The sequence below is a fragment of the Streptopelia decaocto genome, assembly GCF_964273445.1.
Source record: "Streptopelia decaocto genome assembly, chromosome: 1".
Taxonomy (NCBI): domain Eukaryota; kingdom Metazoa; phylum Chordata; class Aves; order Columbiformes; family Columbidae; genus Streptopelia; species Streptopelia decaocto.
In genome coordinates, this window is record NC_138663.1 from 181,978,086 (window position 1) to 181,991,430 (window position 13,345).

The window sequence follows — 13,345 nt, forward strand, 5'->3', positions numbered from 1 at the left end:
TGTTTCTTAGATGTAACACATTGGTCCCATTTAATCCTTTAATTGACTAGCAAACAATGCAGAAAAAGAAGTGGTCGTTGCTTCTCTTCACTCTTACTTATGTCCGGAAACAATCACCTACCTCCACAATATTTCAGTTAATGAATCATATGATGTAGCCATGTAAGAGGTTTGGGTAGACTGTACATTACACTTTCAATGAGTTAATTATCTCTATTTTTAGTTCCAAGAAAAGAATGTCCTTATAAACGAGAAAACAAAAGAGAATAGCGAGCTGTGGCTATGTCAGAAGATGTGTTACGAGAGGGGCATTGAAGGAAAAAAATACTAATCCCACGGTACAAAGCATTAAGAAACTGCATTTTGTAATATTGTGTATGATTCTGATTACAGGTTTAAGAAAAAACAATGAACTAGAACAGGGCAGGCAAGGTTAACTAGGATAATTGAGAGGCCATCTGTATTGAGATTAACATGAATTAATGAGGAAATAGTTATCTGTTTGGGGGTAAACAAAGAGGAAAAGATACTGAATAAAAGTTAAAATATGTAAAATAAATAAAAGTTAAAATACATATATATATTTTAATAACTTTAGATAGCAAAATAGAGGTGAAATTTTAATAACTCTGAAAATACTTCCAAAAGGAAACACCTGAGACAAAATCAAATTCCCTATTTCTCTTTTAAAACAAAAAACCCCACATTACTATATTATGTGATTGAACGTGACTGAAGTGGTCCTTTGCATTTCTACATCCTTATTAGATTTGTATATATGTTGGTCACATGTGGCAGCATTACTGACAGCAGTATTTCAAAGACTGAGCAAATGCAGAAGGAACCCATTTATCAAGTATGTCCTGTGAGGAATCTACAAAATGGAGAAGTGAAGAGAATTGTGACCTGTGCTTCAGGAAGCCTCTTTGCAGGGCAGAAACCTGTAACTGCCATGAGCTACAGCTCATGTATCTAACCCTCTGATCAGATCACAAAACAAAAGAGAAAAGTAGCTGTCAGAAAATGACTCCTTAAGAAAACAGACCAAGGAAAAGGAAAGTCAAGGGAAGGGCCTTTGGAAAGATGAAAGAACTTTGTAGCTGAGGCAGGAAATGCAACTGCTGAAGTAAACAAATTAGCAGGTTCAAAGAACTGAAAAAATATAGATGACAAGAAGAAAGAATCTGTGAGCACTTTGAACTGAAAGGAGCTGCACCTGCAGCATGCCCCAAAGTGTGTCATCTCCAGGGCCCCAGGATGCACAACCAGGGTATTGGTGATGCCTTGCAAATGGGCACCCTGTGTCCTGCCAGTGCTGCCAGTACCTGATAGAGCTCAGCTGGAAAGCACAGATTTCCAGTTCCTGACTCCTCAGCTGCTTCTAATACTGACAATCTTCTGAAACTCAGTCAGAATTCAACCACACACTGGGACAGAATGTGCTGAGTATTGAAGACACACAGTAACTCATCTAAGTTTGAAAAATGAGACAAAGTTACATCAAAGCTGAGTTTATTTATGACAAATTCATTATATATTTAAAAAAAAAAGTTTGCAACTATTGTAACACCTTATTGACACATTTTTGTTATCAGCACACACAAGATGATCAAGAACATGGATTTAGGCAGTAACAAAAAGATATTAAAATTACAAATTCATGCCTCATTTCTAAGCCATAGAAAAGGTGATCATCAAAAGAGTAAAGTTACTAACAAACATACGAGGGGATTCCCCTTACACCTTTTTTCCCAGGAACTTTTGTCACCTAATGTATAGTAAATATATATATACATATACATGTGTCTCTTGCAAACATACACATTCATCCATTTACATAATCACTGGAAATTTGACATCTCTCCTCCAGCAGAAAGCTCCCAGATATTTTACTTGAACATCTAGTGGAAAAAAAAAAGAAATCTGAAGTCCATGGTTTTTAATTAGTCACCCTGTCTCTGAGCCAGCAGTTATCTTCTCCCTACACAGGGCCGCCAGCATAATAAAAGGTATTGCAGATTGTGACGAACAGCATCCAACCTGCCTTCACCACAGGAAAGGTCTACTCAGGATACCGTCCCTTTAGTACCTAGTCTGAGTCACTGCTGCTGCTTGAGGAGTCTGTTGACATAACTTCTACATCATCTTCATTCTCCTTATTGTGTCCTGGAGGCTCCAACATGAAATCATTACTATGATTAGGAGGTAGCATGTTCATTGACATGTCACTTGACTGCCAAGGATACTGAGGAGCGAGCACATCTGGAAAAAAGGGACATAATCCATCTAACTACCAGCTTTGTATACTGACAACAAGACAGCTTAAACGGAACTCCAATTTAAAATTAAATCTTAAAATCCTTTCTGAATTTTGGACAGACGAAACTCCCCAGTAACAGATCGAAAATATCTTATGATGGAATCATTCTATCCTTCTTTGCCTCCATTTATGAATGTGGCTCTTGATCTCTCATCACTCCACTTCAAAACAATATGTATTTGTACAGAGCTTTTCATCTTCAAAGCACAGTTTGAACTGACTTTACATTCACAATCTGGCAGTAATGAAAATGGTCACCCTTTGTCAGTATGCAAAAATAGATTTAAACATTAGATTAAAAAATACCTAAGGTAGACCACAGAAATTCATAGTAAAAGGCTTTATCCAAATTTGGCTGAAACACCTTGGTTATTGTTTTTCCAACAGTAAATATGGTGCATCAAGTGCAAAGAAGAAGAGTGTCCTACAAAACCATGGCCACAGAGATGCCTGAGAGGTGGGAAAGCCCCACTGTGCCCCAGCGAGGCCTGCCTCAGTTGCCTCTGTTTTCTCTCAGCTCTCAGTTTGTTCTCTTTTCCTTCTACTTCCAAAGCCAACCCATCCCGCACTCCCTACCAACCTACCCTTTCCCCCACGACACTCCCTCGTCTCTCCCTTCCTTGCCCCCAGGTCCCATTTCAAAGCTGTAGTACGTATCTATATGCCATTTTTGCTCCACTCATTTTAATTTATACTACTACTGCTGTGCTTTAGTTCTCCACTTACTACCAGGCACTGTGGCTAAGTCTATCCCATAGAAGAAACCAGCTATCTCCTGCCTACAGCATGAATTAAAAATAATTAGGCAGAGTCAGAAGTGAAAGCCCACAGACTCCACACACATGGTGGCTTTTGATCTTCAACTCTGCAGACACCCGAGATGCCACATACAAACTACAGCCACAGTTCCCTAATACCAGATGTATTACCTGGCTGTAAAAATGTGACCCACCAGCAGATGCGAGGACATAATGCAGCCTCCATGCCACTTCTGTGCCCACTTTAGGAAGACTAGTAGTACCAGGCGGTCTCATGCCAGCTGTGTTGAAGTTAGCCAACTTAATTTGAATCAGCTGAGAATGTAAGCCAGTGTTTTACATCCTGTGGCCACACTTCAATGCTGGAACCAGTCCACTATTGAACCAGGTTGGATGTGTGCACTAAGCAGCCTCAAAATGTTGAGGCTCCTAAGCAGCCCAGTGGCTGGCTTGCAGACTCAGGACTGGACATTTCTCTGCAGAAGTCTCTAAAAGGACTAGATCCCATAGTTAGCATTCCCAAGACACTCCTCCACACAACCAACAGATTCAGGATCCCTGCACAAAATGCCAGGGCAGCCTCAACTTTCTTTTAAATGAAGTTTTGATTTTTCCCTCTTACCTGACAGTTTAGTAATTAGAGGATTTCCCCTAACATAGGAGACTCAGATTAAATTAACAAGTTTATTTGAGGAGTTTAAATCTGACATTTTCCAGCTTCTCAAGGCAAAGACCTGAAGAGTGGGCTTCCAGTTCTCACAGAGACAGCACTCAAAAGTAAAGGGAGCAAGTCTGCATCCCTATGGCAGATTAGTCAACCAGAAGAGACTCTACCAAAGCTTATGCAAATAAATGCCCTAACTCTGTGAGGAAGACACAACCTTAACATCTCCTCTGGCCCTATTTCAAAGGAACAAAAAAGATACATGGGCCTATCTTCAGCATTTCCCTGGTGGGTTGCTACAGACAGATATCAGGGTCCCACTCCTATTCAGCTCCCTGACCCATTTTATCCAAGGCCAGATGTTTAGAAAACTAGATGCAGAACTTCAAGTCACTTCCTCAGAGGTGACAATAGGATTACACAGATGGTCAGAAACACGAAATCCAAGTTTACCGTTTCTCTAGTGGAGTCGTGATACAGGACTTTTTTATATATTCAGTATAACTTCTGAAAACAAGCTTTCCATAGCACCTTCAAGTGGCTTAACAGGTAAGAACTGTTACAGATCTCCTATGAATCCAAACTAAGAATTTATCCACAATTTAGTCTAACCATGGTAGATTAATGCTGTGCAGGTACAGAACTACTGAACTCTTGATTCAGTTTCTGTAATTTACTGCTAAATTCTATTCTAGCATGAATGAATTAATCCCACTAAAGTCAATGAAGTGCCCATTTCACTAAGCAATTAAGGGACTAAATCTTGATTCCTGCACTGAAGGTACTACCTCACCAGCTGTCCTTTGCAATGCCTTTTCAATCCAGAACTTCCTAGCAAACAGAATTGCAGAGTGCAGACTTAAAGGAAGGTAGGGGATTGACAATAAACCTCTTTTCTTCCAAATACAGTTTTCACAATTCCACACTTTCTGTCACCACTGCTAAGAAAAGCTTGTTTTGAGAATACTTCTAATATGATTTTATATTACTTAATTTACAGCAATTTCAAATAAATAACTTGAAGGGCAACTGAGTTGTGTTTATATTGACGTAGTTGTAGTGTCTGAGGTATGATTTAGATGAAATAAAATTATGCAATTTCTAATTGTTAACATTATTTACTAGATCTTCGCTGCTGCGGAACAACGTTAGCCATAATTTCTATTCTTTTACTGTACAAGAAACAAAGAAAAGCAAAACAAACCGTGAGTTTCTCTTACCTGGCAGTCTGCCTGCTGCAAGTGCATCCCCTGGTAAGTGACCATTGACTCCATTGGTTGATGGGTTGTTCATCTGACCCAAGAGACCACTCCTCATTTCCAGATCTGTAGGATATGGCCTACGTGGGTCCCCTTTATGATAAAACGCAAAGGAATGTTTTAAAATATTTAACAATTTTCTCGCAGACATTGATTTTTTTCTTCAGTGCCTAGGTTTCTGAACAAAGACACCCATACTCCGATTGCCTGAATCAGCAATGAACATCACACCTGTTTTGTTAACATCCAAGTCTGTGTCTTTCACATAGACTTTCTTTGTTCATTCAAACTTGGCAGAAAAAGCACTTAAAAAAAAAAGTTTAGAAGATCTCTTTGCTCTCTCTGCTACTTCACAGCTAAGCAGCAACTGGAACTGGAAAAAGCACATTCTTATTTTGGACAAGAAGGACAGTTCGCCAAATTGAAACCTAACATAATGAAAGCCCTGCTTCTGGCTCCACTGATCACTAAAATCCTCTGAAAATAATATTATAAAGGGTAAGGGGCAGGCAGGACCACAAACAAGCACATGGAAGAGTCTTTAACATACTTGGTTCTAACCTATAATTGGGGCAAACGTTCAGGGGGAAAAGGCAAGCAAAGGAGAGCAGCAGGCCAGTCAGTCAATGGAAGCGTGCAGTTTCATAGCCTTTTGAAGACATATGTAAAGTCTACGAGACCTTGAATATCCATTTTTGTTGAAAATATTAGATATAACAGCTGAAAACAATGTTACTCTAATAAAACCCAGTGTTTTTCACTGTATAAAAGCATTATAAGACCAGACACTGACCATGCTTTATTGAAAAAAAAAAAAAAAAAATCTATTGTCATAAACATGTTAGTTACCTGGTACCCATGTCAGAGGGGCACAAACAGCATTGCTAGCACTGATCCTATGGGCATATTTGATTATTTCTTCAGAGGAAACGGCACCTGGAAGAACAGAAGAAAATTTACTATATTCTCAAGACATCGCATCCTTCTATTATTTCAGAATATTGGACGTTAATATCTAAAAGATTTGGAATGTAACTTTCTCAAACATTAAGAGCATGCTTCAAATACAATGGCTGATTAGACTACGCAAGAACAAGCTTTGCAGTGAACTAATTTTACAGCCATGAGTTCACTACACCATTAGCGTCTGCGGTTCTTCAGCCTGTGAAAAACACAACCCAATCTCTTAAGCAGTGCACTTGACAAGCACAATTTGTAAGAAAACTTCAGCACCCGCTTTATAGTGGAATTTTCTGTAGTAAAGGAATTTTTGTGTTTGTTCAGTAACTGTAGAGCATACATGCAGCAGCCTTTTGAAATATGTGCCTGTATTAAAGCAATAGAAACTTTATGAAATTCCTTGATTTTTTAGATGAAAGAGGTATAGCAAAATGATAAAAGGCACTGCAAAAAACACCATGAAAATGTCTCCCACAAAAAGAAAAAAAATATAAAGAGCCAGTTTAGCTTGGTAAGTGCCACAGAGTGGCAGGAATTGCTACAAATATTATACAAACCATTATCACCAGCTAGTCATTCTTTCACATACAGTGCACACCCACACAAACATTCTCTCGCTTTTCCCCAGCAGACCTGCTGAGGCAACTTAGTGAGACACACAGATAATCAGATACACTATTATCAGTCCAAGAAAAGTGTTGAGACACTTGAATTTAAGTTTAATATTAAGATATCTTTGCCACAAAAAAGAATTAATTCCTGCCTTTATTCTGAGGAAATGGTTATAGGTTCATAATGAAATGGAAATTTGTTTACACATAGAGAATCCAAAAATCTGTGATGGCAGAATTAGAGGGGAAAAAAAAAAAAAAGAAAAATAATCCTAACTTAAGCTCCCTAGCAACTTTCTTTACAACTGCATTTACATAGTATGTACAATCATGGATACTTACCTTTTCTTGCCTTTTCAATTGATTTCAGCTTTTCCTTTGCTTGATAAACAGCTGTTGCCTAGTTGCAGAAAACCAACAAACAAAATAAACCAAACTTTCAATGCATCTTTAATTTGTAAACTTCTACACAAAGTTGTCTGTGCGCATAATCCCTCGCATTTAAATGCATTTTAAGAGAAACTATTCAGTGAACATTTTCAAAATATATAAGAAATAAAGTAGGTTTGGAAGAAAATTAGCATTATAAAACAAAACTGAATACCATGATAACTAAACAGTATTTGACTACTTGAAAAAAAAAAAACCAACACCCAAACCACTAAGCTCTTATGAAGTTTTAAATATTTAAATCTCAAACTAACAAAACAGCGCCGTCTCCAGAACCACCTTTTTCACAAGTAGATGCTTGAAAGTAAACACATCATTATGAACCTACCAGTATGTGCTCTGCTTCTTTCAGTTGTTTCTGCAGCTGCTGAATATCATTATCTCTCTTTTCTACTACCTTTTCTAAAAGCTGCATTTCATGATGGATTTTCCCCTGATCAACTGCCAGCTTCATTAGCTCTTGAAACTCTCCATCTCTCTGAATCAGCAGTTCCAGGATCTATTGAATAAGAGTTTTGCAGAACTTTTAATTTAGTTAGAGTAACAACACACTCTCAACTGTGCTGCAAAGAAGAGCAACTGACATCCATAGGAGTATTTCTGTTTGCATTAAAAGTGAAACAAAATTTCTTCCTCTGTTTGCAGAAACAGCCTATGAAGCATACATCAAATGACCAAACAAACAAACAACATGAAGACCAAGAATGCCTTTGTAGTGAGGCCAAAACCTCATCATCACCATTAGCCTGAGTATAGGCAAGGACAAAGCGAGAAAGAAAAAAAAAAGGAAAAAAATAGAAGTAAAGCATTGTGCTTACCCAGAGAAATGCAGTTTGGAAAGTCAGCTTACCTGGCTCTCCTCTCCTGCTTGTGGAAGCTTCTGGTTTCTTGAAATTGCTAAGATTTCTATTAGCTCCCTGAAAAGAAAACTCTGTGTTTGCACAATTTTCTAGGGCATTATTTGTAAATCACAGCAAGTTATCCCTAAACTGTCAGAGTACTGATATCATTACAAAAGTATTCATGGACTGGAGTATTTTATAGTTCTATAGTACAGTGTTGGCAGGGATTTCTCAACTAACAGTAACTCTTTGAATAGCCTGATGATTGGAGCACGTTTTCTTCTTTGTGCTTTGAGCTCATGAAGTGCTTGTGTATTTGTACTCCTGAAATGCGCTAAGTTCCTGCCAAACTACGTAAGAGATAAGCAGAAGCTGAGAGAAGAAACACAATGAAACGCATTCACACCCTACTTCTACTGCCTTTGTTTGTTGCAAGAGGGCACGACAGTTGTCTTCACTATTTTACTTCTCTACTTTTTCTCCAAATTTTCCCCAACAAAGCAAGTTTCACACTTGGTTTTAGACCAATTAAGTCTACACTTGCAAACACCCACAGAGTTTGTTGTGAAACTACTTTTAAAATAAGTATTTCCACAATGGTATACTAGTTGTATATCAGATACACACAAAAAAAAACCCACTAATAATATTCTGGTGCTAGGTCAGAAGTGCTTCCAGGTACCCATTTACTTTGCCACCCTTCTGAAAAGCCATCAAAAACCTCAGAAGGGATTTGCTAAGCAACAGGACCACAACGCAAAAAGGCATTTTCTGTAAATTCAGCAAACATATTTGGCTTCTAAGGCTATGGATGGCAGTTCAACATTATGCATGAGTAACTGTCTATTTGAAGACATTGTCTTTGCAACAGTACTAATTCTTTGCTTGGTCAGTGCAAGCAGGTCAGTGGGATGTATGACACCAACAGCACCAGCATCTTAAAAAGAAAATGAGCACTTTTCAGAATGTTTGAAAAGGCCCCTCACCAGTAAAGCTCTAAATAGCATCTTGATCGACATCTCTTGGTCACTGCTTGCTAGGGAACTTCCCTAACACTCCTGAACACTAAAACTTTAAAAATTAAAATTAAATTAAAAATTAAAATTTAAAACTTGTCATTATCAATAAAGCTTTATTCTACTTGACCAACACTGAGCAGCAGCAAATAAAATATGTTGTAAGCAAGTCAACTACTGCCATCAAGGCCAATGTCATGGAAGGCTGTAATTCTGTCCATGTTAGCCAGATAATGGATAGATGCAAATTCAAAGCTATACAAAGGCTACAGAAAAGACATGTTGCTTAATTTTTGCCCCTACCACCAAACCAATATCATGACTGTGAAAGGCCAAGCTCCATGATGCTGCAACATTTTGTTGATCAACAAGAAGATGCACTAAATGCTGCTGAGGCTTGCTCTGGATTTATTATGGTACAATATTAGTCCCAAGACTTAAAAAAAAAAAAAAAAAGTTTAGATAAAGAGAAAGTTTGGGATTTTTTCTTTTCCAAAACTCCATATGTCACAAAATCTAAACTAAAAAAGTATTTGCCTTGTAATACCAGTGGTAATCACACAGAGTGAGCCAGCCACACAGACAATATGGGTTACTGCCTCTCAAAAAGCTTTTCTAAGGCCCTGCTCTCCTCGAGAAGAAAAAATAATTAGGAACTAGTTTAACTGCAGTGCCAGCTGTGCCTCCACAACATGGTCCCCAATTTGGATGACAGTTACCAGTCCAGCTCAAGACCATGGACTAAGTATATAAGCATTTCTATCACTCCAAAGACAAGCTCTGCAGCCTACTCTAGAGAGTTTAACACTAATTCAGGCAATGGCTATAGAATCATGAAATAGTTTGGGTTGGAGGGGACCTTCAAAGCTCATCTAGTCCAAGCTCCCCGCAATGAGCAGGGACATCTTCAACTAGATCAGGTTGCTCAGAGCCCCGTCCAGCCTGGCCTGGGATGTATCCAGGGATGGGGCACCTACCACCTCTCTGGGCAACGTGGGCCAGTGTTTTACCACCCTCATTGTAAAAAATGTGTTCCTCATATCTAACCTTAATCTCCCCTCCTTTAGTTTAAAACCATTACCCCTTGTCCTACAGCAAGATGCCTGCCAAAAAGTCTGTCCCCATCTTACAGGCCCCTTTGAAGTACTGAAAGGCCACAATAAGGTCTCCTCAGTACGGCTTCAGTCATGCAACACCATCTACAAATTTCTTCTCTAAACATAATTATTAGTGACAAATTAAAAAATCCTAAAATCGGGGTAGTGGTGCGCATCTCACAGCAAACGCAGGTGTCAACCAAGAAAGAAAGGCAAACGGAAGAACAAGGAATATCTTTCCTTCTGCTCTGAGAACGGGAGACCGGGCAGGGCCGGTGGTTTCCACCCGCGGCAGAGCCGAGCGCGGGGCCGGCCCGGCGCGGCAGGAGCGCAGGAACACGTGTGTCCCGGGCCCTCCTCCCGCCCGCAGCCCAGCCGATCCCTTCCCAGCCCAACCCCGCGGACACCCGCTCCTCCCGCCGCCCCCGTCGGCGGCTCCGCGCACGTACAGCGCCGAACGCCGCCACGCCAAGCCCCGCCGCCACCAGCGAGCTTCCCGCCCGGGCACCGGGGGTAGACCGCGGTACCTGGCCAAGAGCTCCAGATCCTCCAGCGCCGCCAGGAGCCGCTCCCGGGTGCTGCTCCGCTCCCCGCCTCCCCCGGTCGCCGCCGCCATCACGCCGCTGGGCGCGGACCCGAGCGAGAACCGCCCCCGGCGGCGGCACCAGCCCCGTGCGGCAACGTCCCCGGCGGCGGAAGTGCGAGCTGCAGCCGCCCGGCGGCCCGCGCATGCGCAGAACGGCCCGGAGAGCTGGGGCGGGAAGGGGCTGGGGGATAACGGCTCCCGAGGGGGCACGGCGGGGCCGGGGAGTGGAGGGAAGGGCCGCCAGGGCCGGATTGGGTGTGAGGGGAAAGGAGGTCACATCTGCCTCGGCGAGGCCAGATGGATGTTTGTAAAGGCCGTCTGTGGGAGCTGGGTCGTTACACAAGCACCTGCTGCTTTTCTGAATGCGCTCCCTGTTCCTGAGTTTCCACAGAAGAGCTTCTAACTCAGATCCAGATGTGTACTAAAGACAGAAAAACTGCAGAGGAAGGGCTTGCATTTGAATTACATCCTAAGTTTTTAACTCAATTTTCAAGAGCCCTGATGTCCAAAACTCCCTTTTATCAGATGGAGGATTAAATGGCACTTCACCAACGGCTAAAGGAAGTTTAAGTGTCTGATACTGAAAATATAACAAAGCCCTGAGTTTTAAATCAAGCAGAGCCAAAGAGCCTTTTCGTGGGCTGTCAGTGACAGGGGCCAGCAGTGACCTGCCTGACGTGCCTATCCGTGGGGACTAAAGTCAGCTCTGCATCCATTTCAGGGGTCTGCATGCCATGATCAGGGCAGGTAACAGATGCAAATCCTGCACACAATCCTGCTAGAAGCCCAGCTGTAATTAAAAAAAATACTAGTGTGGGGTTTTGTTGTTGTCATTGTTTTTTAGTGTGGCTGGTGCTGTAAACAGGCCTCTAGCTCTGGGTGGGGTCACAGTGAAGCCGGTGGAATTTTTTATATTCATGAAACTTTCAGTAATAAGAAGAGACTGTGAGAGAAGCTGGGGTGGAGGGCAGATGAGGGAGCACAGGGTGAAAACTGATCTGGGGCTTGAGTTTATAGGCAGGGCAAGCAGAAGATCAGGGAGTCCCCTGACCTCACCATCTTCTGCTGTCAGCAGGCAGCTGCAAAACCTGCCAGCAAACAGCAATTCTCTTCTGATTAGACAAAGCACGAGATGAATGATAACATCCTTAACTGTTCTGGTATTTACTCTGATTATCTTTTTACCTTCTGCAATAAGTATGTCCCTGAGAAATTTAGGCTTATAAAAAAAAGGGGGGCAAGAAACTCATTAGTCAGTGATTCTTTGAATTGTGGTTTAAATAAGCAATTCAGTGTTATGAGATTTGTGATAAATCAATGAGATTTGGCAATCCTGAGAAGATAACCCTGCCAACAGGAGTTATGTAAAATTCATTTACAATATACAAGAACCCTCAATGTTCTGATTGTAGATAGTTCAGGAATTCTCTCAACTACAAACCAGATAAAATCTCATCAAATAGTTCTGCCCGTTAAATAACTTTTGCTTGCTTTTCTTCTTCCCCTATATTTCTCCAGCTTTGTTCAAGGAAAGATGTGATGCCATCTGGTTGTGCATCCAGTTCACTAATTTGTTAGTGTCTGTATGGGTGCATGAACAGAAAGAAATAGCAACTTTGAAAACAAAGCAATCCATCCGCTCAATCATTTTCTTCTTCGCATTCATTTTGACATCTGAGTTACTTAGATGTGAAGCACTTCTGAGACATATCAGGGCCATAATACTAGTTTCACTAGAGCTAAAATCTTGTGGTGTTAATAGGACACCCAAACTTGGCAGGCCAAGGAGTGAATATTGGTTACAGGAGGTTGGTGCTGGCTGATCTTGTGTCCAGGAGCCTTTTGACAGCAGTACTTCTCCCACCCAACCAGGCCAATACCACCAGTCTTTCACTGGAGGCCCTCTCTCCCCCCTTCCCAAACTGCTGCCCATCTCTCAGGCAATGTGGACATCCAGCTGCTTTCTCCTGCCCAGTCCTCACGCTCTCCTTGCCCTGGGGATGCAGCAGTGTCTGTGAAGTGTGGGTTCAGAGGCAGAGACTTCACCTGTGCTCCTGCCTCTGTGTGGGAGGACAGGGTGAGAGCAGAGGAATCGGGGAATGCCTGCCTATGCCAGGACACAGAAACTCATTCACACTATGTCAGAGGGGTCATCTCCTGCAGGACAAAGGGAAAGGCTGGGTGAAATGGGCTCATGCCCCCAATTTGCCCCATGGGCCCATTTCTTTAAGACCAAGTGGATCATTTGCTGAATAGACTTCTGAAACACTTGCCTATACAAAACAATAGAGCCTCTGTTTCCGCAGAGTTGGGTCCTCTGTTTCCTCAGTTCTTCAGTGCTTTTGGCCTTCTTTCCCCTGAGTAAACTTTTTTCATAGTTGTGTTGGTTTTGAGCCAGATCTGCTTCTTTAAAACTCATGCCCCTCCTGAATAACTAAGCATTGTTCCCAAATTTTTTTCAGTAGTCTGAGAACATTTTAGGTTGTGTGGCCCTGAGCGTATCTTTCTGTCCACAGTGAGAATATTAGAGATTTCAGAGTTCTACAATTTCAGATTGTCTTTTCAATGGCATACTGAACGTATTATTAACAACCCATTAGCACAAGCAAAAATGTCTTATTTAATCCCATTGAGTTGAGTCTTGTCTCTTCCAGAATGCGCCTTTAAGTGATGATCTGCAGAGCAAACTGATTCCTGTAGACAGGTCCATGAGCAGCCGAGCTGATCTAATAGTTCACCAATACTGAGAAGCTGAGATGTTGCTGACTCCTCATCTCCCAGC

At 41.5% G+C, this 13,345-nt stretch overlaps 1 protein-coding gene across 1 annotated transcript; it reads right to left on the minus strand.

Moving 5' to 3' along the window:
- Positions 1–1,495: 1,495 nt before the first annotated feature.
- On the minus strand, positions 1,496–10,692 carry MED4 (mediator complex subunit 4). The gene is made up of 7 exons (XM_082065174.1): positions 10,505–10,692; positions 7,873–7,939; positions 7,351–7,521; positions 6,915–6,972; positions 5,851–5,937; positions 4,963–5,094; positions 1,496–2,262 (listed from the first exon to the last, which is right to left on the minus strand). Exons 1-7 carry the CDS (start codon positions 10,591–10,593, stop codon positions 2,090–2,092), a joined length of 777 nt encoding a protein of 258 aa, XP_081921300.1. The 5' UTR covers positions 10,594–10,692; the 3' UTR covers positions 1,496–2,089.
- Positions 10,693–13,345: the final 2,653 nt, after the last annotated feature.